General features: G+C 33.8%; 1 protein-coding gene across 1 annotated transcript in view; it reads left to right on the top strand.

The window, feature by feature from the left end:
• LOC144373713 (uncharacterized) overlaps positions 1 to 24833 on the top strand; it is a 40165-nt gene extending 15332 nt beyond the window's left edge. Inside the window, 9 exon segments of the mRNA XM_078036733.1 lie at positions 4729 to 4792; positions 5059 to 5165; positions 9277 to 9342; positions 20355 to 20399; positions 20402 to 20473; positions 22097 to 22219; positions 23033 to 23079; positions 23081 to 23151; positions 23286 to 24833. Of these exon segments, the coding sequence (XP_077892859.1) occupies positions 4729 to 4792; positions 5059 to 5165; positions 9277 to 9342; positions 20355 to 20399; positions 20402 to 20473; positions 22097 to 22219; positions 23033 to 23079; positions 23081 to 23151; positions 23286 to 23382 (692 nt within the window). The 3' untranslated portion in view covers positions 23383 to 24833.
• The last annotated feature ends 2274 nt before the right edge of the window (positions 24834 to 27107 follow it).

Here is a 27107-nt window from a genome sequence, read left to right on the forward strand (position 1 = left end):
TTGTTTGTTTCCAAACAAAATTTAAGAATCTTATAGATACACAGAGTGGCCGTAAAGACTGTGGATGTTTATTTCATATATTTATTATCTCTTCTCTTCCTCTGAGCATGCTCAAGTACTTCTATTGCCTCACAAGATCTTTCATTAATTGCCTTTTTTTTTTTTTTTTTAGAATAGCATCTATATGCTAAGCACTCGAATTCTCTCAGTAACATTCTGCTAAGGACAACACTGACACTAGCTTGTAAATCCCAGCAATGAGTTTTAGGGTCACCTGGATTGGTTCTTTCACTATGCTGTTAGTAATACCTGTAGTGGTGCTGTACTACATCATTCCTAAGTACAGCTCTCCAGTTCAAATTCCTAAGAAATTATTGACCCATGTATTAGTTGAAGATCAGGTTAAAATCTATTACTTTTTTGGCTTTTTAAAAAAGATTTGGAATAGAAATGGAAAGAGTATTTTGGAGATTCACTTTATTATACTTTATATAATGTTTTTCATTTGTACTTTTCCCTTCTTGATAGTTATCTTTTTAGATGATTTTAATTTGCTGTTGCTTCTCAAAGAAACATAAGTGAGTATTCTGTATTTCAGTAGGGTAGACTCTGTAATTTGGAATTTATCCAAGCAGGGCACTTGTTGTGAGTTAATTATTGAGTTGGAATTAAATATTTTCTACAAATTGGTATTTAGTAATATTTCAGATTAAGTATACTTATTCAAGCTTTCTTTTTAAAACGTTAAGCCTCTTCTAAGGAAAATAGTGAATTCTAACTTTTAATATGTTGAACTTAACTGGTTTCCTTTCTTTTAAAAAAAGTTTTTTTAAAATTTAATGCGTGTGTGTGTGGTGCTGGGGATCGAACCCAGGGCATTTCCTATATAAGGCAAATGCTCTACCACTGAGCTACATCACTAGCTCTTGGCTGGTTTATTAGGCTGATGTATTCTTTACTTGAACATTTTGAAATCTTTTAAATTCTGTCTGAAAATACTAAAACTATGATTGTGAAAGTCTGAGCCATTTTTTCTTATGTTAATTGCAGTAATGTACTGCTGCTTACTCAAGCATATCTCCCCACCACCACCCTGCAAAATTCCCTTCTGTTAAGCCACCCTTCAAGGCTTCACAGAAATCCCACCTCTCCCTGAAAGCTTTCTCTGCTGTCTCTATAGAGGCATAATTAAACTCTGCCTCCTCTCCTGTATAGAATCATTTTAACTATCCATTGTCAGATTCTCACATGTGTTATTTTCACTTGTATTTGTTTTAGTCCTCAAAGAGATTATGAATGGACTCTTCCCCCACCCCAGAGCCTATTGAATGCTTTAAGTGTAGTATGAACTTGGTAAGATTGTGTTGAGTTAAATAGATTTGAATGTTTTGAAGGAATCTTTTCGTATAATTTAAAAAATAACCTTTCAAAATTGAGGCAGCTGCCCATTTTCCTACCACAAAAATGAAACACGTCAGTCACCAAAAGCAAAATGCATTTTGATATTTGCCTGTGTGTCATCTTTTGAGGGTTAGCTTCAGGAGGTTGGTAGGTCTGTGCTCCAAGAGAAAGGCTAGGAGTGCTGAATTTTCCATGGTGGAGTAGCATCAGATGTCTGCCATGTAGTGATCCAAAGTGTGTAAGTCCTACCAAATCAGCCAATGAATCTCCAACCCATGACATGCTTCATACTTATGATAATGTCTTTTGTAAAATTCAAGCTCCTCTTGAGATCCTCCTAAGACATCATTGCTAGTATTGGTAGAAAGAAAACTCTATGTAAGGTTTAAGCTATTTTAAAAGAACAATAGAATCTGTTATTCCATAGTTGTTGAAAATGTAAACCTATAATACAGTTATAGAAAGTAAAACAGAATTTGTTTTAAAGCTATTTAAATTTGTTCTAAAGCTATTCACATAAATTAAATGTTTCATAGTACTTTAACTTGTAAAAATAATATAACAAAGCTATTATTCTAAAGCAAATACGTCCTCTTCAGAGCTTTGATACCAAAGAAATGAAAATACTATTTAATTATTCTGTTACAATACAAATGCAAGATAACCACTGAGCCACATCCCCATCCCTATTTTGTATTTTATTTAGAGACAGGGTCTCACTGAGTTGCTTATGCCTCACTTTTGCTGAGGCTGGCTTTGAATTATTAATCCTCCTAAGCCTCTGGGATTACAGATGTACACTACCACACTCAGCCAAGATATTCTTAATAACCAAGATATTTTTCAACTTTTTTGTTTGTTTGTTTTTGACGTACTGGGGATTGAACCCAGGGGTGCTCTACCACTGAGCTATATTTCCAGTCCTTTTTATTTTTATTTTTTAAAACATTTTTAGTTGTAGATGGACACAATACCTTTATTTTATTTATTCATTTCATGTAGTGCTAAAGATTGAACCCATTGTCACATGTGCAAGGCAAGCTCTCTACCACTGAACTACAACCCCAGCCCTTTTATTGTTTTATTTTTATTTTGAGACAGGGTCTCCCTACGTTGCTTAGGCAGATGAACTTCTAGTCCTCCTGACTCAGGCTTTTGGTACCTGGAATTACAGACACATGCCACCATAACAGGATCAGCTTTTAAAAATTATTGTTATATACATTTTTAATGGTTGATTTTTTTGCTCATTTTATTAAACTCTTATTACAATATGATCATTTCTGTGTGTTTGTTTCTGATATGAGTGAGACATGATCTTTTTGTTACCTGCTCCCCATTTTTGGTATCTATTCCATTGTTGTGTAAGTGATCAATATTTATTAATATTACTTATTAATATTGAGTTGATTTAATAGTTTAGTAACAATGATCATGCAGAAGTATAGAAAAGATGTTCTTGTATTAAAAAATAAACAGTACTTCTTAGTGAGATAAGAAATATTAGGATTCTAGTCAACTAGATCAAAAAGGTCATGGAGAGAGTGAATGTCCATTTTAGATTTTCCCTTGCCATTTTGTATACATTTATTTAGGCTGTAATTCTCTCAATAGCCTGTAAAGGAAGTAGCATTCTCATTTTAGAACTGGGGAGATTAGAGTATTTATGTAAATGTTCAAGTTATTGTTGTAATTGTAGGGCTAGGTTTTGATTTAAACCTTCTACTTTGATCTCCTGCTGCTTCCCCTAAGTTCCCACAGTCCTTTCTGTGCCTTGAATAAGGCAAACTGTTTCCTACTTGGAACCTTTGTTGTTGCTCCAGCCTGTTCTTTAATACCTGGGAAGCCTTATGCTAGAGCCACTTATGGATGATTCCTCTCATCTCAGGTCTTGGCTCAAATGTCTTCTTACAGTTTAGTTTTGAAAGGCACCCTGTCTACCTTAGCTACTCTACCAAGTTCTCTCTGCTTTTACACAGCATCCTGTTTGTATCCTTCATACCACTAATCACATCTTACATTATCTTGTTTATTTGTTGGCATATTTATTGTCTACTTTTCCTTAGTAAGGTCTGAGGTCCAAATATGAGTTCTTGAATACTGTGTATCTTTAGCACCTAAAACAGTGATTGGAACATTGTGAGTACTCGGTATGCATTTGTTGAGAAGAAGAAAGAGATAAAGGATGAAGAAGAGCTAAAGGGAGAGAGAATAAGAGTGAGTAATGAGAATCTAGGTACAAGTTTCCAACTTCTTTCTCACTGGATGATTGACTCCTATTGGAATAAGTTATGTAATTACAACCTGTTCTTTTTGAATTTCCTTATTTAGGAACCCAATATGCCATACTCCTTTTAACTGACATCTGCAAGACTCCAAAATTAAAGTCTGAGTAATTAGAGTAAAAACCATGGGTTGCCCAATTAATAATGCTAAATATTTACCTTGAAATAATTGCAGGTAGTCACTAGGAACCCATAAATTGGGAAATGAAACAATAAATTTCATAAAATACTTTTCCAGATACAGATAGAATTGTAGAACATCTGTCTGTAGGCTTACATGCCAGAAAGTAATCAACCAGGACACAAGAGGTGATAGCATTATGTTGTTTGATGACTTCCCTGCGGAGAAAGTCTGCTGTGTGTGTGTGTGTGTGTGTGTGTGTGTGTATGTGTGTGTACACACGTGTAAATATATATATATATATATATATATACACACAAACACATATATATATATATATGCATGTATATATGTGTGCACACATATACAATAAATTTTATCATAAAAGGAATATTAGAATTATAACCTTGCTGCTACAAACCTTACCAGTGTGATAAGTATTGAGGGAAATCTATTTAGGATAAAGAATAAGATGTGATTATCTATTTCTCTTTAATTAGTCATCTTCAGTATCAATCTTTTAATTAAAATACTTCAGGAGAAGAGGTATTCTCTTTCACTGGTACCCCATATCACCTAGGACCTTGTACATTGGAGAACTATTTTATGGTTCATTTTCTATGAGGGCTCTGAGACTTTCCTTGGAGATCTTACAGTACTCTGAAAATACTGGTACCTGCAGTCCACTATGGACATTTTTATTTTGCTAAGACACTCAGTAGTAGTCAATTGCAGAGTCTTAAAATGATAGTGAAGCTCGGAATTTAAAATACATATATTAATGTGTGGCTTAATACACTATAAAATATGATTAAAAGTATCAATTTAAGATATAACATATAAGACTAACTAATATATAAGACTTACATAACATGTAAGACTAAGATATAAGACTAATGTTTGTCTATGTCTTTATTCTAGTCCTAAAAAATATTCTCACATATAATAAAGAATTTCCATTTGATGTTCAGCCTAGCCCATTAAGGTAAATAAATAAGCATCCATATTTTGTCTTCTGATTTTATTATCTATTTTATGCCTGTTTTTCAAATATTTTTGTATTTTTTTCCCTATCAAATTTGGTATTGATGATATGACTGTTACCATTGATAGCAATGAGATGATTGACATTGACATTTATATCAACATCAACCTAATAATCAGCATCTTATCTGGGAAGTTAGTGGCTAGTTAGTTAGCTGGTGTATTAAGTGGAGTAGCTCACTAATTTTTCTGTCCTTTTTTATATAGGAGAATTTTAGCCCCTGGTGAGGAAGAGCATTTGGAATTTGAAGAAGATGAAGAAGAAGGTGGTGCTGGAGCAGGGTCTCCTAATTCTTTTCCTGCTAGAGTGCCTGGTGGGTACAAAAAAATGTACATTATATAATTCAAGGTCAGGTGTTTGGAACTTACTTTTGTACTTGTTAGTGGCGGGTAAAACATCTCCAGGTTTGCCAATCTTAAGCAAATTATCATGGCCATTCTGTTAGTGGTAACTATCGGTTTATTGTGAAAGTATCTTACTATTTGTGTCAGGGATCCTCAAAACATCCCATGTTTAGTGATTGGCTAGGAAGACCCACAGGATTCAGCATATAGCTGTACTCACAGTTGTATTCTGAGTCATTACAACAAGAAAACACAAGAACAAAATTAGCAAAGGGTAAAGGCACACAGGCAAATTCCAGAGGAAACCAAACTTCTAAGAGTCCTCTCCCAGCAGAGTCAAATATGTACTTGATTCTCTCAACATTCTTTCACACCTGTGAAATGAAAAAATATTGTCTATTGGGGAAGCACTGTAGAGCTTCAGTGCACAAGACACTTATTGGGTTTAGCGTGAACCAAAACTACAGACTCCAGGAAGAAAGCAAGTGTTCAGCACAAACCATATTGTTTGCATGGACGGTTTAGGCACAGTGATCTTCTTAACAGGGCATGATGGGAATCCTGCTGAAATCCAGGTTCCCAGATGCTAGCCATAGACCAACATTGTAAGTAGGCTTTCTAGAGTAACTGTTTGCTATGTTAATTCTTTTCTTTATATATCTAGCTGTTCTTTAAATAATCATATATGATTGTGAAACCTGGACCTGGAGGAATAGATACTAAACAGTTGCCCTTAACAGGGAAATAAAGAATACATAGCAAATCCTTTTTATTTTTGGAAGATCTTGACAAGGTTGTAAAATACCCTAGTCAAGCACCCTGAGTAAATTATTTGCCTCTTCTACTTCTATACTTTCTTCTGTTCTTATACAGTGCACAGTTTTTACTTCTGATGAATTAGTTCATTTTTGGAAGTGTAGAAATAGCGCTGTACTATTGTGATGCATTTTTTTAAAAGACTCTATGCTTTATGGTATAATTAAATATAATATACATATCATCCATAAAACTTCATAATTAAAGTCATATTCCAGTAATTTAAATACTCTTTGGTAGAAGACGTTTGAAATATAAACAGTATAGGCTTAGACCAATAACATACCTGCGCTTTTGAGTCTAACATCTGCCAATCAGTAGTTAAGTGACTGTACTTAATTCTTTATAAAAGGAGATGTTGACAATGTATAATTCATAGGGTTACAATGAAAATTAGGCACCACATACAAATCATTTGGCATTATACTTTTCATTTGCTGGGGTACTGGTGGCTACTGTATTTTCATTATCACCTATAAATGATGCTAACAGTCTTACTCCATAGGATTATTAGAAAAATTACAATCACTATAAAATGTTATTGTTAGTGTTTCTTTGGTACAAGGTAATTATTTCCAATCTGCTTGTCCTTATGAAGAAAGAGCTATATTTTACTTGTTATATTTGTAGGAAATTTCAAGATTGCTGAGATGATGAGGTAAATAAATTTGCTAAAATTTTTCTGCATTTTTTATTTCCTTTTCAAACCACATGCTGTAATTGAAATAGATTCCAGTTCTATAAATTTCTGGGTTTGGTTATTTGTTCACTAGTTATACTTCTGTAGCAAACAAGATCCGTAAAGCAGATGATGTAAGTCATGAAATGGACAGGTCTTTATGGGGTTCAGGTTGCTGAGTTGAAAAGAAACTCTGTAAATTAAGTCTATTTGCTATGAAAGATTAAGCCTAAAGTAATTAGATTTTTTTTCTGATATAGCATTTTGGTATTTTGTTTCAGAGATACAGAAAGCTCACTAAACCTTTCTATTCCCTGAATTATTTTCCTCAAAGTAAGAAAGAGTAAGAAAGAGTACATATAGTTCAATTGGCTATATTTGATTTTTGATCATATTTTCCAGGGCCTGTGTCATTATAAAATTGAAAATATCATTGAAGGACAATTTGACCTTTAACTTAATTGTAGAATGGGAAAAAAAAATTGTTATACTGTGGACATCCAAGATTTCATTCGTGATAAGGCTGTTGTGTCTACATTATCATGGCAGGGTGCTTCTAAGAATTATAACATTTTTATTACCTTTATTTTATGTAATTTATATAATTGTAAGTTTGTTGTACTTTTTTTTTTTTTTTTTTGGTACTGAGGATTTAACACAGGGGTACTTTACCAGTGAGCCACATCCTCAGCCCTTTTTATTTTTTATTTTGAGACAGGATTTCACTTAGTTGCTGAGGGCCTCACTTAGTTGCTGAGATTAGTCTTAAACTTGGGATCCTCCTGCCTCAGCCTCCCAAGTCACCTGGATTCCAGGCTTGTGCTAAAGCATCTAGCTTATTGTGATCTTTTTAAAAAATATTTATTAAGGTGTCCCTTACATATATAAAAGGCATTTTTTTAGTGTACATCTTTATGAGTTTTGACAAACACACATGGTAAACACTACTACTGTTAAGCTAATGAGATGAAGTATAATATATGAATATGGTATGATCAAGAGTAGTTTATTCCCATTTAAAATCAAAAATGGATTTTTATCCAACCTTTCTTGAAAAGAATAAAAAATTGTTAAACCTTTCTTTGACATTATTATCATTTTCAAAGCCTTCAATTCTCATAAGACAGTAACTTTTTTGTAATGCTTTAAACACTAACTGGCTTAAGTCCAAATAGTAGTTTAATTTTCTTAAGATAATCTCAGTAGATTTCATTTAAATAGAGGATAAAAATTTATAACCTATTATTTATTACCTGAAAATTTATTTATCATGTTGAATATTAAAGCTTCTAAATGATAAACCAAAGTAATACAAAATAGCTGGCCAGGATTATATGCTTATAATCCTAGCTACCTGAGAAATTGAGGCAGGAGGATTGCAAGTTTGAGGCCAGTGGGGGCAACTTAGAGAGACTTTGTCTCAAAATAGAAAGAACTAGGGATGTAGCTCAGTGGTAGGGTGCTTGCTTCACCTGTGTGAAGCCCTACATTCATTTCCTAGTACCACATGCACAAATAGCCATGTCACAATTTTAGACAAAATTTAAAAAAACGTTTCTGAGTGACCTAAACATAAGCCTAGCAATCTCAACATTATTCTAGATTTGTATTGGTTATTCATCTTTTATATAGTCTTAGATATGTACAAAAAATGTTTTTTTGAAACTCAAAATGAAGAGTGAATCTTACTTCTTTAATATCAAACCTGTACTTGTTTCTTTCCTGCATAAATATTCAATTCTGAGTTGAACTTGAGAGTTAAGCAAATATGTATTTCATTTTCAGCTAAAGTGCAGTTTTTTTCTTACCCGTGCATATAGGAAGTTGAAAACTGCAACAATATATTCATTGCTGTTCCATGAATATTAGGGCATCCTTATTTCACAGAATTTCAGAATACATTTAGGGTTAAACAGTAAATACCACCAAAGTGTGCAGATAGACTCTGGCTCTCTGAGCACATCCTTTCTCTCAAAGTCTCAAATTCTCAGACTGAGCCGAACAGTCAGAGCCAGAGTCCCTCATCCAGTCATGTACTTATATTGAAAGGAAAGGAAAATACCATTCAATGTTATCTGGTAGTTCTCCTAGCTGTTTTTCAATAGTTTTAAGGCTTGTTAATATTCTATTACTCTCAAGCAGTTTTGAAAACATTTTAAGATTTCTTTTTTATAATTTGTTTCTACATGTTTGTTTGTAGTACTGGGGATTGAAGTCAGGGGTGCTCTACCACCTAGCTACATCCCCAGCTCTTTGATTTATTTTTTTATTTTGAAATAGGGTTTTGCTAAGTTGCCCACGCTGGCCTCTCTTGCCTTAACTTGCCAAGTTGTTGGGATTACAGGCATGCAGTACTATGTCTGGCTCAGTTTGTTTTGTTTTTTAATCCATGAATCTTGTCACTTGAAGTCAAAAGGTTTTCTCCAGAGCTTTGCAGAAATTGGTTCATAGGAAATGTCTATTGAGTAGGCTCTTCATCAAGGCTCTAAGCAACATCTGGCCTGCTTTTTCTTTTCTTTTTTTAAAGAGAGAGTGAGAGAGGGAGAGAGAGAGGAGAGAGAGAATTTTTAATATTTATTTTTCAGTTATTGGCGGACACAACATCTTTGTATGTGGTGCTGAGGATCGAACCCAGGCCGCAGGCATGCCAGGTGAGCGCGCTTCCGCTTGAGCCACATCCCCAGCCCCAGGCCTGCTTTTTCTTGAAAGTCCCCTGGCCACTCAAATTTTTAACCCAACACCTGTAGTAACTCTTCCTTGCATGCTAAATGGCATCTGTGTATGAAGCATATACCCACTGATTCATCTTGGGTTTTGTGAGAGTATTTATTATTTTTTTCCAGATATGATGGTGACACTTAAGAATTCAGCCATTATCCAAATCACATATTTCTGAACACAGAAAAATACATATTTCTAGTACCAGTCAATAAAGAAAATAAAAACAAGAATATACTCATATAACCTATATACAAACAACTTTAATAAAGTATAATTTTTGACAGACCTAGAAATATTGTTTGAATGCTAATGACCCCTAAGATTTTTATCAAACTTTTAATATAATTTCAAAGTGAATAAACTTCTTATCATTTTACTTTTTATCTTGAAAGGTTGGAGCAGTTCCTCAACTACTAATCAATTACCAACCAAAAGAAATTGTGCATGTGTTTTCATATTTTCACACAATTTGTATGTGTGTACAGATTGCAGATGTGCAGTACAAATTGCAAAATTTTTCTCTTGCTAGATTTTTAAGACCCATTTCATGTTTTGTGCCATCTACAAAATGTTATGACCAAATAATGATTTGACAATACCATTATTTTAAATTATGTTAAAATTATTCCAAAATAATAGAAAATATTATTTTATATATATCCTTTTTATTGGATTTTAAAATTACAAAGAAATGTGCACTTAAAAAATGTGTGTGACAGACTTTGAATTGGTAGTATCAAACATCTGAATTTAATTGCAAATATGATAAATCTAAAACAAAGAAGACATAAATATATAATCACACACATATGATAATGCTTAGTTTACATTTTAGATATCAGGTCCATCTCTGTCCTAAAAGTATGGACAACAAATTTTGTACTCCTTATTCATGACATTTAATTCACCAAGCACCAAGGCAAAATGAAGACTGACTCACCTCTTATTGAAGTAAATGCCTATGACAAACATTTGTACAATATCATGTAAAAAGCAAATTCAAATCAGTGTTTTAAAAAAATATAATCTTTGGTAATTTTCCTCTTTTAATGTTCTAACCTAGACAATAATGTACTATTTTGGAACAAAGACTGTCATGCCATTTCCAATTTTGGACTAGAAATTGTCCTTATGGTATGATATGAGATATAAACAATAGAAATTTTTAAAAAGCAAAAATAAAAAGTTGAAAGAAAAGAATGACTTCCTCTTCTGCATGTGAGGACAGGGCCTTAAGGATCCCACTGACCTTCATATCCATGTCACTCCAGACTCATCCTTAGGTTGGTGGTCCTTTCATTGTCTGATTCTCCATGATCTCTATGGCTACACAGAGACTATTGAATGTGAGGCCATCCTACTTGATACTTAGACCTTCATTTTTCTCAGCACTTTCTTGGAACAAATAAGTTATGGGCGGGGGGGGGGTGAGGGGCTTCAGATGTTCTCCCATTGTTTTTCTGTACCTGTTGCAGGTACAGTGGTGCTTTATTGCTCGGTCTGTGTCAGTGCTGTTGGGTGCCCAGCAGAGGCAGAGGCCTTACTTGCACAATTCCCTTTCCTCTCCACAGTGGCAGTGGCTGTAACATTCTTGGCTAGGTCAGATGCTTTTACACAGTTTTTAAAACATTCTTAAGCAAACTTGTCTATGTTTAACAAATAGCCATTTGGGGGATCCATAGCTACCTACATAAATTGTTTTCCACAGATGAAGCACAATGAAATAGAGCAACTTGAGTTTTTACCAAGTACCACCTGTTAATAAACAACAAGATGGACTTTTTGGTATCCCCTATTACAGTAGTGTGGTAAAATGGTTCCAAACCTTCCAATTCATTGTCATTATTTTATCAGAGTTGTCTTTAGGTTTAGGCTTAGAATCTTCCTCTCACAGAAAATCACACTGAATTCAGTAATTCCTTCCAACTCTTTTTGACACCAGTGAGAGCATGCTTGCTCTGGTTGGTGCATAAGAGGTGGTTGGGGGCAGATAAGTCAGAAAAAGACGTGCTTTCTGTGTTCAGTACAACTTGGGGCTCACCAGCTACCAATGGCTTCCTTTGTCTTGCAGTAAAAACTGAAAGTGGAATTAACCAAATGAACACAGTCCTGCTGCTCACTGCTATATGAGTGTTAAAGACCTATCATATTGCTATCTGGGCTACTCAGTCTCTGTCCATTCCTGTGAATGTGCATTGCTCAGTGTACAAAGTTCAAATGTTACTCTTTTTTAATCAATCCCTTACTTGGGAGTTCTTAGTGACAGCTCAATAACATCCCTGAGATGTTATTGAAAACTTGGTTTGGACAGCTGTAGCCATTTAGAGTTTTCCATATTTAAAAGTATGAGGCACAAATAGTGGCCTCACAAAAATGTCTATATTCTAATCCTGGGAACTTGTGACTGTTATGTTTACATGGCAAAAGGAACTTTGCAGAAGCTTGAGATGGGGAGGTTCTCCTGCAGTTCCTTTTAAGGCTTTAGGGACAATTAAAATAAAAATGTTAAAATGAGACATGATGGTTAAAAGCATGGACTCTGTAGCCAACCTGCTGTGTGATTATGGATAATTTGTTTTTCTATGCCTCACTTTTCACCTCTGAAAAATAGAACTAAACTATTGTTGTGAGGATTAGATGAGAGGAGTAGGATAGTATGTGGCACAACACAAATACTCACAAGTGTTAGCTATTTCTTATTTACATAGCAGCTCCATGTGGAAGAACATTTCTTCTGATCTTTGCTCTAGATCTGAGAGCAGATGATCTAGCTGGAATAGCACAGTTTACACTGGATTGTGTGTAGTGATTTCTTTCTTATCCTTGTTAGTCTTCGAATTTTATGAATGTAGTTGACTTGTTCTCATATTACACTATGTAATTGGATATGTTAATTCTTCACTTAGAAATCTTCCTTTTAATGCATTGGCTCAATTTACAACTATCATGGTTTTATCTTTGATGCAAACACATGCACCCTTTTTCATCTACCTGGGAGCTATAGATGGTATGGTATTATTCTAGTATTTGATCTTCTTTTATGTTTATTATTTCTTCACTCATTGATATAGATTCTCTAGCCATTTGTTTACTAGAGCATGATAACCTCTAGAACTGGAAATTCAGTCATTCATTCAATAAAATATTTCTTCAACAAAGATCTGTTTATTCCTTGTGCATACTACAAAAGGAACAGTTCCCACACCTTTCAGGATGCTTATTGTGTAGTCAGCAAGACAGAGCCAAAAGCACATGATTATAATTAGAGATGTGCACCAATGTCGTAGGTTGGCAAAAAAGAAGGGCTGAGGGAGTTCAATAAATCTGTCCAGATTTAGGACTCACTGAGTATGTAGGAGTTGACCATGCAGAGAGAGCACATCATAGAGCATTCTGAAACACCTTAAATAGGCACCTTTCTATGCAATCTATGATCTTAATTACAGTCAGCTTCCTTCATCATGGAACACAATGTTTGACATTCTACCTTAAATTAAACAAGAAATTCAGACTTGAAATCACTGCCTCCATATTAAATTATCTGAAGCATAATGATTACATTAAACCTTACTATGTAGTCTCAGGCAAAAAGATTGTTGGTAAGGAATGTAGCATCAGCCCTACCATTTCAACTGAAAGATCTGGATAATGACAGCTTATAAAATTGACTCACCCCAAAGTAACAACAAGTTTAATATCAACTTGGCAAAAAATAATCTTAACATCAAAAAGACTTTTTGAAAGTTGTAAAGCAATCATCTTTTGAATGTCAAAACAGGTAGTAAAGAGGTAATACATAAAAGAGGTAACATTCTTGGGGGTTTTGGGGGGTGGGGTGGGGTGTGTTCTTTTTTTGTCTTTTTTAGAACTGGGGTTTGATTCCAGGATTTTGCAAATGCAAGGCAGACACTTTGCCACTGAGCTACATCCCAACCCAACATTCTTAATATATAAAGAAAAATTTTAATTGTAATAACCAAAGCAGAATACATGAGAGGAACAGACAATATGAACAAGCGCGTGAGCGTGCACATACACACACACACAGACACACACACATTTAAAAAATACCCGTTAAACATATAAAAAGATACTCAACTTTATTTTTAATAAAAACATAAATTAAAGCTACTGTTGGAGAGTCTTAGGGGAAATAGATACTTATTAATCACTGGTGGGAATAGAAAAATGGTATAGTTCCTTTGGAGGGGAATTGAGCATTCTCTAACAACATATAAGTATATATTTTTTCCTTAGCAATCCCATTCCTGAGAATTTACTCTGAAGATGCACCCCCAAAATACAGGAAAAAGAGGGAAAAACATTTGCATATACACAAGATTCTCTGTTTAGGTGTTTTTTATAATGATAAAAAGTTAGAAATAATGTAACTGCCATATGAAGATTGACTGAATAAACATAGGATGCTGTAGAAAATAATTCAGAAAATCTTCCTGAACTAATGAGTGATTTTTCAAATTATTGTTAGCAGAATTTATCAAGGTAGTTCACATTAGCAGATTAAGGGGAAAGATTTCATAAAGTCGTCAACAATGCAGAAAAAGTTTTCAGTTAAATTTGAAATACAGCCTTGATTTTAAACAATTCTTGGCAAAGAACAAAAAAAATCCTTAACTTGATAAAACATGGCTACATGACATTTACAGCTCAAAATCGTTTAATGATGAATTTGAACAAAACAAGAGTGTCTATTACTTCTTTTCATCAGCATTGTTTTGGAAGCCCTAGCTACTGCACTAGGACAAGAAAATGAAATATAAAAGGGGGGATGTTCTTTATTTGCATATTTATGAATATATAGAGAATATATGCAAAAACCTATTCATAACTCATTAATAAGATAATGCGGTTCCTGGATATAAAATCTGTACAGACAAATCAATTCTATCTCAAACAAGTAATAGTTGCTTAGAAAATGAACTATTATAATATTTATAGTAGTATTAAATAATTTCAAGGACCTTATTATAAATTCAACAAAAGAAATATAAGAATTTTATGTAGAAAATAAACCTTTGTTGAAAAAATAAAAGAATACCAAAAGGAAAATGAAACTGGAACCATCTTGAAATTAGAGAAAAAGATGGAAGAGTGACTTAATAATTGATATGGTTGGTGAGATGTTGAATTGTACATTCTCTTTTACTTTTTTCATTTCTCTCAATTGAATTGTTTATGAGAATGCATTTTATAAAAACAGTGAAGTCATTATTCTTTTTTTCATTTGTTCATAGTAGTTATTCTTGACATTAGATTCATTTGGACTAATTATAAATGCATGGAATATAATTTGCTCCAATTCAGTTCCTTCACCCTCCCCATCCTCCCTCCCACTGTTCCCTTTCATCCACTTTACTGATCTATTTATTTACATTTTTTAAAATTAGTATCTTATAGATATTCAAAATGATGAGTTTCATTATAGTATATTCACATATGTGCATTGGAAAGTTAGTTTGGGTTCATTCCACAGTTTTTCCCTACCCACTCCCCATTCCCTTCTTTTTCTTTTATTGATTTTATTTTTTTTAATACACGACAATGGACAATTCTTATTACACATATAGAGCACAATTTTTTATCTTTGTATAAAGTATGTTCACGCCAATTCACGTTATTCATGTACTTGTTTTTTTTTGCATTACAATTCTTATTACACATATATACCACAATTTTTCGTATCTCTCTATATAAAGTAGGTTGACACCCAATTTGTTTCTTCAGACATGTTCTTTGGATAATGATGTCCATCACATTCATTAGGAGGCTAATTCCCTGCCTCCTTCCTTTCCCTCACTCCCCTCTTCCCTATCTAGAATACATCTATTCATCCCATGTTCCTCCTCCCTACCCTATTATGAGTCAGCCTCCTTATATCAGAGAAAACATTTGGCATTTGTTTTTGGGGGATTGACTAACTTCACTTAGCATTATCTTCTCCAATGCCATCCATTTACCTGCAAATGCCATGATTTTATTCTCTTTTAAAAATGTTCATAGTGTATATATGCCACATTTTTAAAAATCCATTCATCCACTGAAGGGCATGTAGGTTGGCTACACAGTTTAGCTGTTGTGAATTGTGCTGCTATAAACATTGATGTGGCTGTGTCCCTGTAGTATGTTGTTTTTAAGTCCTTTGGGTATAGTCCAAGGAGAGGAATAGCTCGGTCAAATGGTGGTTCCATTCCCAGATTTTCAAAGAATCTCCATACTGCTTTCCAGATTAGCTACACCAATTTGCAGTCCCACCAGCAATGTATGAGTGTGCCTTTTTCCCCACATCCTCTCCAATACTTATTGTTGTTTGTCTTCATAATAGCTGCCATTCTGACTGGAGTTGTATCTTAGTTTTGATTTGCATTTCTCTGATTGCTAGAGATGTTGAAAATTTTTTCATATATTTGTTGATTGATTGTATATCCTCTTCTGAGAAGTGTTTGTTCAAGTCCTTGGCCCATTTTTTGATTGGGTTACTTGTTTTTTCAGTGCTTAGCTTTTTGAGTTCTTTATATACCCTAGAGATTAGTGCTCTATCTGATGTGTGAGGGGTAAAAATTTTCTCCCAGGATGTAGGCTCTCTGTTCACCTCACGGATTGTTTTCTTTTGCTGAGAAAAAAACTTTTTAGTTTGAATCCATCCCATTTATTGATTCCTGGTTTTAATTCTTGTGCCATAGGGGTCTTATTAAGGAAGTTGGGGCCTAACCCACATGATGAAGTTTAGGGCCTACTTTTTTCTTCTATTAGACGAAGAGTCTCTGGCTTAATTCCTAGGTCCTTTATCCATTTTGAGTTAAGTTTTGTGCATGGTGAGAGTTATGAGTTTAATTTCATTTTGTTGCATATGGATTTCCAGTTTTCCCAGCACCATTTGTTGAAAATGCTATCTTTTCCCCAGTGCATGTTTTTGGCACCTTTGTCTAAAATAAGATGATTGTAATTTTGTGGGTTAGTCTCTGTGTCCTCTATTCTGTACCATTGGTCTACCAGTCTGTTTTAGTGCTGAAACCATGCTGTTTTTGTTACTATTTCCGTGTAGTATAGTTTAAGGTCTCATAGAGCGATACTCCCTGCTTCACTCTTCCTGCTAAGGATTTCTTTAGCTATTCTTGATCTCTTATTTTTCCAGATGAATTTCATGATTGCTTTTTCTGTTTCTATGAAGAATGCCATTGAGATTTTGATTGGAATTGCATTAAATCTATATAGCGCTTTTGGTAGTATGGTCATTTTGATAATATTAATTCTGCCTATCCAAGAACAAGGTCAATCTTTCCAGAAATAGTAAATGAATTCAGCAAAGGAGCAGGATATAAATCAATACCCATAAATCAAAGGTATTTCTGTATATCAGTGACAAAGCCTCTGAGAAGGAAATGAGGAAAACTACTCCATTTACAATAACCTCAAAAAAAAAAATGATACTTGAGAATCAATGAAAGAAGTCAAAGATCTATACAATGAAAACTACAGAACTCTAAAGAGAGAAATCAAAGAAGATCTTAGAAGATGGAAAGATCTACACATTCCCTTTTTAAAAGGAGAAAGGGAGGAGGAGGGAGGGAGAGGGGAAAGGTGGGCAGGGTCAGATCAGAATATGATAGCCCAAAGGGTGAGGTTTTGGCCTGCTGAGAACTTCTAACTGAAGGAGATTGGAATCCCAAAAGCAACCTCAGCAGCAAAGCCTCTGCTCTCCTCCTGCCCTCCTGTCCGTTCACCCTTCTATCCCAAAGCCAGTCATAAAACCTAGAAAGCGCTCTCTCTCTCTCTCTTTCTCTTTCTCTTTCTTTCCCTCCCTGCTATTCCCTTACTGTCCCCCTACCCTCCCTTACCCCTCCCTTAAAAACCCTCATTCCAGACAGGACCTGCCTTAGGTCCAGAAGGAAAGAAAGCTATACAGAGAGGCCAAGAAGAATCTGACCAGACAGGGCTTGCTGGGACCCTGGCAGCCTTTTACCATTAGCTCACACCCCCTTTTCCAGTCATTTCTACATGGCCATCCATTCTTCATGGAACATAAACAAAAAAACAGGAGTTTTCCCTGGATCTGTAGGTCTTTATTTCTGAAGGCTTTTAGGTCAAATAAAATTCTATTAAATAATTATTATGATTTTTAAAATATAAAGATATATACTAGTTCATAAATTAGAAGAAGCAGTTTATAAAGATAGACTCTTTCTGAAACTCATCTGAATTTTTATTGCAGTTCCTGGACCTTTTATACAGCTGTAGAATTAAGATACTGTATTAGTGGTAAGAGGATAAACAGTCCGGTAAGACAGAATAGAAAACTCAGAAAGTGATTGCCACATGATTTATGATTGAGGTGGGACTGCAGATCAGTGGTGGAAAATGTCAGTCTTTTTAATGAGTAGTGCTGAGACAATTGAGTATTTATGTGAAATTTAATGAAATTAAAGCTCCTACTATACACCGTAGTCAATAATTCTGTGTGACATATAGAATTAAGTGTGAATGGTAAAACTATAAAATGCTTTCAAGATAATACCTTTATGATTTTGGAGTGGGGTAAGTTTTCTTAAATATGACATAAAAAGCACTGATTGTAAAGGAAGATATTAAGAAATTTGAATATTACTAGCAGTAAGTATTTATCATAATCAGAAGACACCATAGCAGAGAAAAGTCATTCTTAACATTCAAAACTAACACTTGGTGTTAGAAGTTAGCAATGGTTGCTATCTTTTGGAAGAGTGAATTGGATAGGGTGGGGGGAAGGACACTCCCAGGAGGCTGATCATATCTTTCCTAGATCTGATACTAGTTATACAGGTGTATTCACTTTGTGGAAGTTTAGCAAACTGTACTAACAATTTGTGCATTTTAAAATGTATATGCTCTACTTCAACAAAAAGTCTTTATAAAGGAAAACTACTAAGAAGCTATTTGTAAAACATTTGTCCAGCAAAATAATAGAGACCTCCTACAGCTCAATAAGATAGACATCTCAATAGAAAATCGAGCAAAATAATTGAACACACTTCAGAAAAGAGGAAATCATATATTTGATTTATTCTAAAAGGTGCTCAACCTTATTAATCTTCAGAGGAATGCAAATTAAAATGATTGATCTCTTTATACCAAAATTGGCTAACATGAAGAATCTGAGAAAACAGTACCTAGTGAGGATGTGGAGCAATGGGAACACTACTGCACTTGGGCTAGGAATAAAAGTTGGCACAACCACCTTGGGAAATGGATTGTCATTACATAGTAGGTATGGAGGTAACATGCCAGGTGACTTAGTGATTCCTCTGTTTCAGAAATGGGTGCTTATGGGCACTAGAAGATGTTCAGAAGAGTATTTATAATAGCCTGTTAACTATATCCAAACACTTGAAGTAATTCAAATGTCTATCAACACAAGAATGTGTACATAAACTGTAGCATATTTATACAGCCATGTACTACATAATAGAATGAACTTTTCTGCAGAAAAATTCATATATGATATACATACATATGAATATGTATGTATATATATATAAATATAAATGTATACATATTCACATTTTTCATAAAATTTCAGAAGTGTTTCTTAACTTTCTGAAGTTCATCCCAGATGTCCAGGTACAAGCCCCTCTTCTAAAAGTACCCTCATTTGTCAATCAAAGAAGATGCATAAAAGGTATTATGTATATATTTAATGATATCAGCCTGAGCCCATTTAGGTTTGTTAATGCAACAGTGGAATGCAGCCTCCAGGCCTTCCTATTATTGCATTTGTCTGTATTGTCTTCATATTTGTTTAAATTAGAAAGTAATACATTTTTAACAGCACTGTTGAGGTATAATTTGCATTTCATAACATTTCCCTTTTGTAAGTATAAAATTCATCGATTTTTGACACCTCTATAGAGTTTTGCATCTGCCATCACTATACAAGTTCAGAACATTCCCATCACCTCCCAAAATTTCCTCAAGCCACATTTGCCATCAATCAAATGTGTATTTTCAAATGTAGTGTGTTGATTACTTCATGTATTTCAAATAACTCATCATTAAAAGTAGCATAACACATTGTTGAATAGAAACTTGAAAAACATCAACCAAAATCTTTTTTAAGTGTATTTTGAGGTTCTGTATACATACTTGATTAAAATCAGCTTATTTGCATCTGTTCTCTATTGGTAGTTTCAAAAAAGGGAACATACTGAACAGTTGATTTCTTCCTTCATATGTTCTTGGTGGGTGAATGTTGTCATGTTGTTCTGAGTGGGTTTTTAGTTTTAAAAATTTTAGTTGGTTTTGGGGAAAATGTTCAGTTATACAAATGGCCATTTTATATGGCAGTCTGTATAGTACTAATTTCTGAGAGAATAAATCATACAAAATAGAATGAAGAATAGAAGTTAGACTATATAGTTAAGTTAAAACAAATATCAAATTGTAAATTATTTTCTTTATTAGGAGTAACTAAAGAGAAGAATATATTGATCAACTGTGATATTAAATGTCTCAGACTTTAGAACAGTATAACAAGTATTTTAAAAGCTTTTCTTGTCTTTGTTCTACCACTTCATATTAAGATGCTGAATATAATATAGAAGTACATATTGAATATAAATATTATGTGAGCATATTATAATATTATGTATCATTGGGCTTCCTCAAGTGATGTTTTTAACATACTTTTATTATACATACTATATACTATTATTATAGAAATTATTATTTCTGCTTAAAGGTGATTGTATGGTTGGGAAATGCAGATATATTATGTGTAAAATTAAATATTTTCTAAAAAAGTATAACATCAGATGTTCATGAATTTTGGAAATAAAAATACATAATGCCTAGCTAGTTCCTAAGAGGTAGGCTATATCTTCTGTTTGTCAAAGTATTTACTCTGCATTATTGGTGGAGCTAACTTTTATTGAGGTTTCTCTGTTGCCAGGTACTTTATTACCAAGGTTGCCATCAGAACCGGGAATGACATTACTATCAGGATTGAGAAAATTGGTCTGAAAGACGCTGGACAGTGCATTGATCCCTATATTACAGTTAGTGTAAAGGGTAAATAACTGGCAAATTGCATTATGTTTTTTCTCATATGGGACAAAGTTTTTGACAGGGGATGATCTTGTATATGTGACAACTTACTTTAATGCATTCTATAATGAGGCAAAATCCTAGAAGAGATCATAACAGAACATAGTTCGAAAGACTTAAAAAAATATTTCCTACTTATACACTCACTTTTGCTTTTGAGTTTGTATAGATTTTTGCTCTTCAGATTCCATCTAACGTGCAGACTAAACATACACATTGTCCTTAACAGCAGCTACAGCCTTCAGGATGTAGATTAACAATAGCACCCCTCACCTTCTCCTACCCAGTCTATATTCATTTCTCTCCACAAAGCCCCATGTCCTGTTTTCCCATCTCTCCTGCTTCAGCCCCTTCTTCTTCCTGTGCTACTGAGGTATCTACTTAGGTGAGTCCTACAGAGGCAGATGAAAATCAGGGGACAGGGAAGTAGGGTGCGTCCATAACATCCATGCCCTGAAAGCAATCCCGTGGGATGATGATGTGATTAAGGAATAAATTATACCATTTTACAGAAATAACTATAGTTAGTACAAACGGCTTATTTTAATCTATAGTTTTGCACCAAAGGAACAGATTGGTGCTGAAATTAAATGGAGGAACTTTTATCAATTTACCACAAAAAAAACATTTATTTAAAGAACATAATCCACAGCACTAATACTGGTACACTTTTAAATTCCGATGTTACCAGTTATCAAATATATAGTATACTGGAAAATATTTACATTGTTTGATAGGCCATTTGTAAAACTGCATACTCATTCAGAAAGTATACTTAAAACACAAAAATATTTAATGATGTTGTAAATGTTAAATTACCTTTGCATATGTTAAACTGAAATATTTTTATGTAAATATTTTTTAATTATTAAATGTACTAAATTGTTTTTGAGCTTTTTGAGACACATAAATGAATAACACATAAACACTGAGGAGTTATTAAATGAGTCCATGTTGCATTTGACTATAAACTGAGATTTTAAAACCCAGAAAATTAAAACTATATATAACATACCATCTGGTTGTTGTAAATTCAGGGTATGTTGTAAACAGTATAACCAGAATTTAGATAATATATATGAAAAATTATTCATTAACAAAAGGGTTTTTGTTGGCTGTTCTCATCCATTTTTGGTTCTTAACAGGGAAATTATGATAAGGTTAGGTTTAAAGGCTTTTCTAAATAAGTCATACTTGATCAAAGTTAGAAATTGGTGGCAGAGCTCCATTGTGGCAAATTAAATACTCCAGATTTTTTTTTTTTTTGCATAGAAAAATATAGTGGGCTATTCCCTAAGAAAAACATGTTTGTTCTTTTTACCACTTCACTATGAAGATCAAGTTTTGTCCACTTGGCCATGTAAAGGCTTCCTTGTCCCCTATCCAGTCTATATTCATTTCTCTCCACATACCCCATGAACTTCAACAACTCTCACATACTTGCTCACACCAAATAGGAATCTCTTAGCCTGAGAATCTCCTCTCAGCTCTTTCCATGCCTCTTTAGGAACTGTAACCTTTGCAGTTTCTATATTTTCCGTCTGTATATGTGAATGCTCATAAGCAGAAACTTAATTGTTTCTCCAGATCTGAATGGCATAGATTTAACTCCTGTGCAAGATACTCCTGTGGCTTCAAGAAAAGAAGATACATATGTTCATTTTAATGTGGACATTGAGCTCCAGAAGCATATTGAAAAATTAACCAAAGGTTTGTAATTATCAGTTACTGACTTCTTAAGGATACAGTACTTATCTGGGTTTGTGTTCATAGTGTACTTAACACAAGATCTTATGTCACATAGTTATGAATATTGACTTAAAGTCAAATCAATTTTTTTAAAATATGAGAATTAGCAGTTGCATTATCTAGTTGTGTAATAATGTGGTTAAATATTATTTGATAGGGAAGTTTTTCTCATAATACAGAGTTAAGGAAGCAGGTTCCCTAATAATTACCTTAAGTCCTTTTAGGAACCTAATGATTACTTTCTAACAGTTAAATTATTTTTTTTCTTTCAATAAGATGCATTGGGTAAAAAGATACTATAACTGGCAGTTAGTTTGTAAGAATATGGAAAGGACAATCTGGGCGTGGTTGTTTCAGGAGGGAGAGAAATGATATTATAAGGTAGAATTTTTTTTAAAGGAACTCTTTTAAATTTCTATTCTATCTAATATAGGTGCTTATTGAAACCATTTCTATAGGTACTGCTGATACTTAAGTAACTTCTGTTTTTCTTGTGGTATTTAATATTTTATATTCTTTGGTAGTTTATGATTCTACCTGTGTACATAACTTACATTCTTGCTATACAATTTTGTTGTACTTTATAGAATTAAATGATATGGAGAAATGTCACTCAGACATGCTAATACCAGAGCTTGGAGTGACAGCCACAGTGAGTTATCAACAGTTGTGTCATCAGACTGTTTGACACTTTACTTTGTAAAATCATAGGCTTCTGGTGACACATAAGAAATGTGTGGTCTCTGGCTTATGTTGTTTGTTTTAATTCCTTAGGTGCAGCTATCTTCTTTGAATTCAAACACTACAAGCTTAAAAAAAAGGTTTACCAGCACCAAGTGTTTTGCTTTCATGGAGATGGATGAGATTAAACCTGGGCCAACTGTAATAGAACTGTAAGTGATATACATATAGGATTCATACTGTTCTAATGGTTACTAGTTCATGTTTCTTCTTAGTCCCTCTTATCGAGAATGTAACATTGGAGTAGATCAATCATCAGAGTATTTTAAATCTATTGTGGTTACAGATACAAGAAACCCACTGACTTTAAAAGAAAGAAATTGCAGTTATTGACCAAGAAACCACTTTATCTTCATCTACATCAAACTTTGCACAAGGAATGATTCTGACATGAGTAATGTCTAATTTCTGTGAATTTTACCACTCAGTAGAAACCATCATAGCTCTGTGTAGCATACTCATCCTTCAGGAGGCAGGAAGTGAGCCATACCTATAGGCCAGAGAGTCCATTGCAAAGCTGTACAACAGAACTAAAGTCCAGCACCTCATTGTTATGACTCCTTTGGATACAGGTTTATTGTAGATTTTGAAACTTGTTTTTACTTTCCTATTAATTGTGCAATTAATAGTCTGTTTCCTAATTTACCACTCTTCCTACCCTGCTTCCTGGAACAATACTCCTGTGGTAGGTATGCTCATCTTCAAACTTAATACAGCAATAAGAATGTGCTAGAGTTTACACATTTGCTCACTTTTGCTCCAATATGGTCTTTTGATTTGAATTAACTTCAAACTTTTGAATTGAAGTGGGTAGGATAGTACCAGATTGCTTTGAAAGGAAATTGGATCAGTTATGGTCTGTCTTATAGGCTGTTCCTTAGAGCTGGCCTAAATTCACCCTGGTTCTACTTAGAAATAGTATGCCTTGATCAGATCAATATCCTATATGGGAGTGTTCCCCAGATTGTAGCTGTGATTTTTTTTCCAGATGACCAGATTGCTTTTCTGAAAGTGAGCACATTTTTAGTCATGTTGATTAGTTGTTCTACATCACATTGCTATTGTTTCTAGGGTTAACATTAATGATTCTAGGGTTAACATTAAAACCATCTCTCTCAGAATAATTACAAATTTTGGGGTGGGTTTACGTCTTCTAAATCATGTCATCTAAAAATAATTGAGTCAGATGCTAATGAGATACTTTAGGAACAACTGCTGTTTTTCTGACAACTGATTGTGAAACCTTAAAACCTGCATACCTTGTCTTTATGCAAAATCTGGAAAGATATTTTATTTTTTTTAATATAGGTAGATATGACTGCCATTTATTTCCTATTTAGATATATTGACATTCATATGAAAATATGCAGGTCATTAGCCTATTATAATTTCACTATTTACATTACTTTTAACTTGATGAGACATAAATAAAACTTTCATAGTACACAAGGTGTATATTTGATACAAAGAACATAAAGATTTGTGAGGAGCTTTTTTGTGGGTTACATGTAGAACCCACGTATTTTAATATTCACTATTTTAAATGAACAATGCATGAAGGGAATGCAATACTTGGCCTATTTTTAAACTAGTGTAAACCCTAATCATACCATCCATTTGCTTTTTAAAACAAATAACAGTTGTTTTAGCCCTTGCACTTCAAGAGAACTAGTCTTTAATTTTTCAGTTGTCTGTTAGGTCAGTTTTGTTTACTAGACTCATAAAACTATATGAGCCTGAAAGAATTATCAACCAAATTTAGTCTTTTCTTTCATCTGGATTGGGTTAATTTCACAAGTGCAAAAATAGTTCAGTCTACAGTAGTTCTAGGAAATGAAGAATTTGCCTTAATAAAATGTTCACTCAACTGAAACTCTGAGTAGTCAAAATTTCCAGACTGTAAATTTCTCAAGAGAAGGGCCTCATCTTCTCCATGTCATGTAAACTTTCCAAGGTGCTTGGCAGCAGCACTCTGTACCCTGTGGAGTACTCAGTACCTTTTTGTTTGATATTGCTCCCTTAAAATCTGCTATTAAAATGTAGCAAAACTGATACATTGTTCTTTCTGTTCTCTCATACTATAAAACATGTATATCAAAGTGATAATTTAAAAAAAACAAACCTTTTTTTTTTTTGGTTGTAGATGGACACAGTACCTTTATATTTATATGTGGTGCTGAGGATCAAACCCAGTGCCTCACATGCAACCCCAGCCCCTCAAAGTGATAATTTATATGAAGAAACATTTAGCATCCTTCACATAAGAATGCTTTTTTTTAACCTCTATTTATTTATGTGGTGCTGAGGATTAAACCCAGGGCCTTGCCTGTGCTAGGCAAGTACTCTACCACTGAGCCACAACCCCAGCTTCCACCAAAGAATGGGGTTATATGAAAAAAAAGAGGATGCTTTGTATGAATGTCTTTCATCAGCATTAAACAAACTTAAATTGAACATTGTCATCAGCTTAGCTTTAATTCAGACCTGAATGACCAAACCTCCCCCCCAAAAAAAAGGTGATTTTATCTTGAAGCAGTTAACACAAAGCAATCTGTATCTCACAAATTAGTTGTTTAAATTTACTTTCTAGTGTGGGAGGGGATGAGTTACTGGACAATAATTACAACTATAGCAATAATACTTTCAGGTTGAAACACTACTGCTTCACAAATGAAATGATTTTAGTAACTAAATTCAAACACAATTTGCTGGAGAGGACTTCTAAAACTTTTGAGATACAAAAGTATAATTGAATCAAGGGACAGTATTCTCTACACCTGTATATGGGCAGCTACCTTGGGCTTTGCTACAGAAGTGGTACAATCAATTAGATGGATGTAAGGAGAGGCAACTATGGGTGGGTTCAGAACTGCTCAGATAAACTACGTAGAACGCATTATAACTTACTAATAGAATAAATACAAAAAAGGCTTTAGAGGGAAAACTACTGTTGCTTTGAATAAAATAATAAATCTGCCTTTTCTTGAAAATCTATCTTCCTAGCTGACATCACCTTTATTTAAATGCTATTTTAAAATTAGAAGTTATAGTAACTTCAGCATTGCCTTGTGTCCTGTAGAGGTTGAAAGATACATTCAAAATGTGTTTGTGACTTAAATTTTATTTTACATGGTTAAAAATGGCATAAGCTATTATATGGTTTTCCTCTTACACACAGCTGCTGCTTCTAATACTAAATGGAGGTTATGTAGATAGAATTTGAGTCCTTTAGGAAGAATTCATTTTGATTCTGAGTTATCTTCAGTAGTTTAGAGATTTTGTTTCACAGAGATTTTGTTTCACACTGAAGCTTTTGCCCCTATTTCGAGAATACTTAGGGGACATAAAAAAAACAATGATATGTTATGTTCTAGGTTTCAACAATCCTATTACTTTCTAGAATTTAAAAGAATGGAAGAATATGGTCTAGCAGTAAACAAAAGTATCAGGCTTTTATAATTTTATTTAAATCTTAAACCTCTAAAAATGTATTGTTAAAATTGCCGTAATTAAAATTACAGTTCTGGAGAGCTAGTTCTTAGAAACATTGTTTTAAAGACAGTAGTTACAGATTCAGGACTTGTATATTTGAGTATCTATCAAAAAAAAAAAGAATTTAATTCAGCCCATAGTTGCTGAGTAAAGACATTATAAGCCTTAGAGTTTTATTCATTCTTAGAGGATTATACTTTTCTAATTTTTTTATCATATGCCTTGAAAATCAGTGGGAAGGTATGGGAAAGAGAAGAGTGTGTTGTGTACATTTTTAAAAAGAAATTTCCTTATTTTTTATAGACACAACATACCACCTTATATTTTACTGTTATAATGCAATAATGGCAAAAGCAGTAGCTCTTGCTACTAATGTAAACTCATTCTCAGAAAAGCATTCTCACATGGACAGTGGTTAGAAAAAAGTACATGAATGTGCTACAAAAATAGAGCCACAAGACTTCTCACAAGTAAAAGAAATCCTCTGTAGAAGTCCACAGTTGACCAAGGTCCAGCCTCCTTAACAGTGAGCAACAGGGAATATGCTGCCAAGTCACCATCTTCAGTTCTGAGAGTGCGTTTACATGCTTCCCCAATGGCACAAAGTCTCATGACG

Source organism: Ictidomys tridecemlineatus, unplaced genomic scaffold, assembly GCF_052094955.1.
Source record: "Ictidomys tridecemlineatus isolate mIctTri1 unplaced genomic scaffold, mIctTri1.hap1 Scaffold_46, whole genome shotgun sequence".
Classification (NCBI taxonomy): domain Eukaryota; kingdom Metazoa; phylum Chordata; class Mammalia; order Rodentia; family Sciuridae; genus Ictidomys; species Ictidomys tridecemlineatus.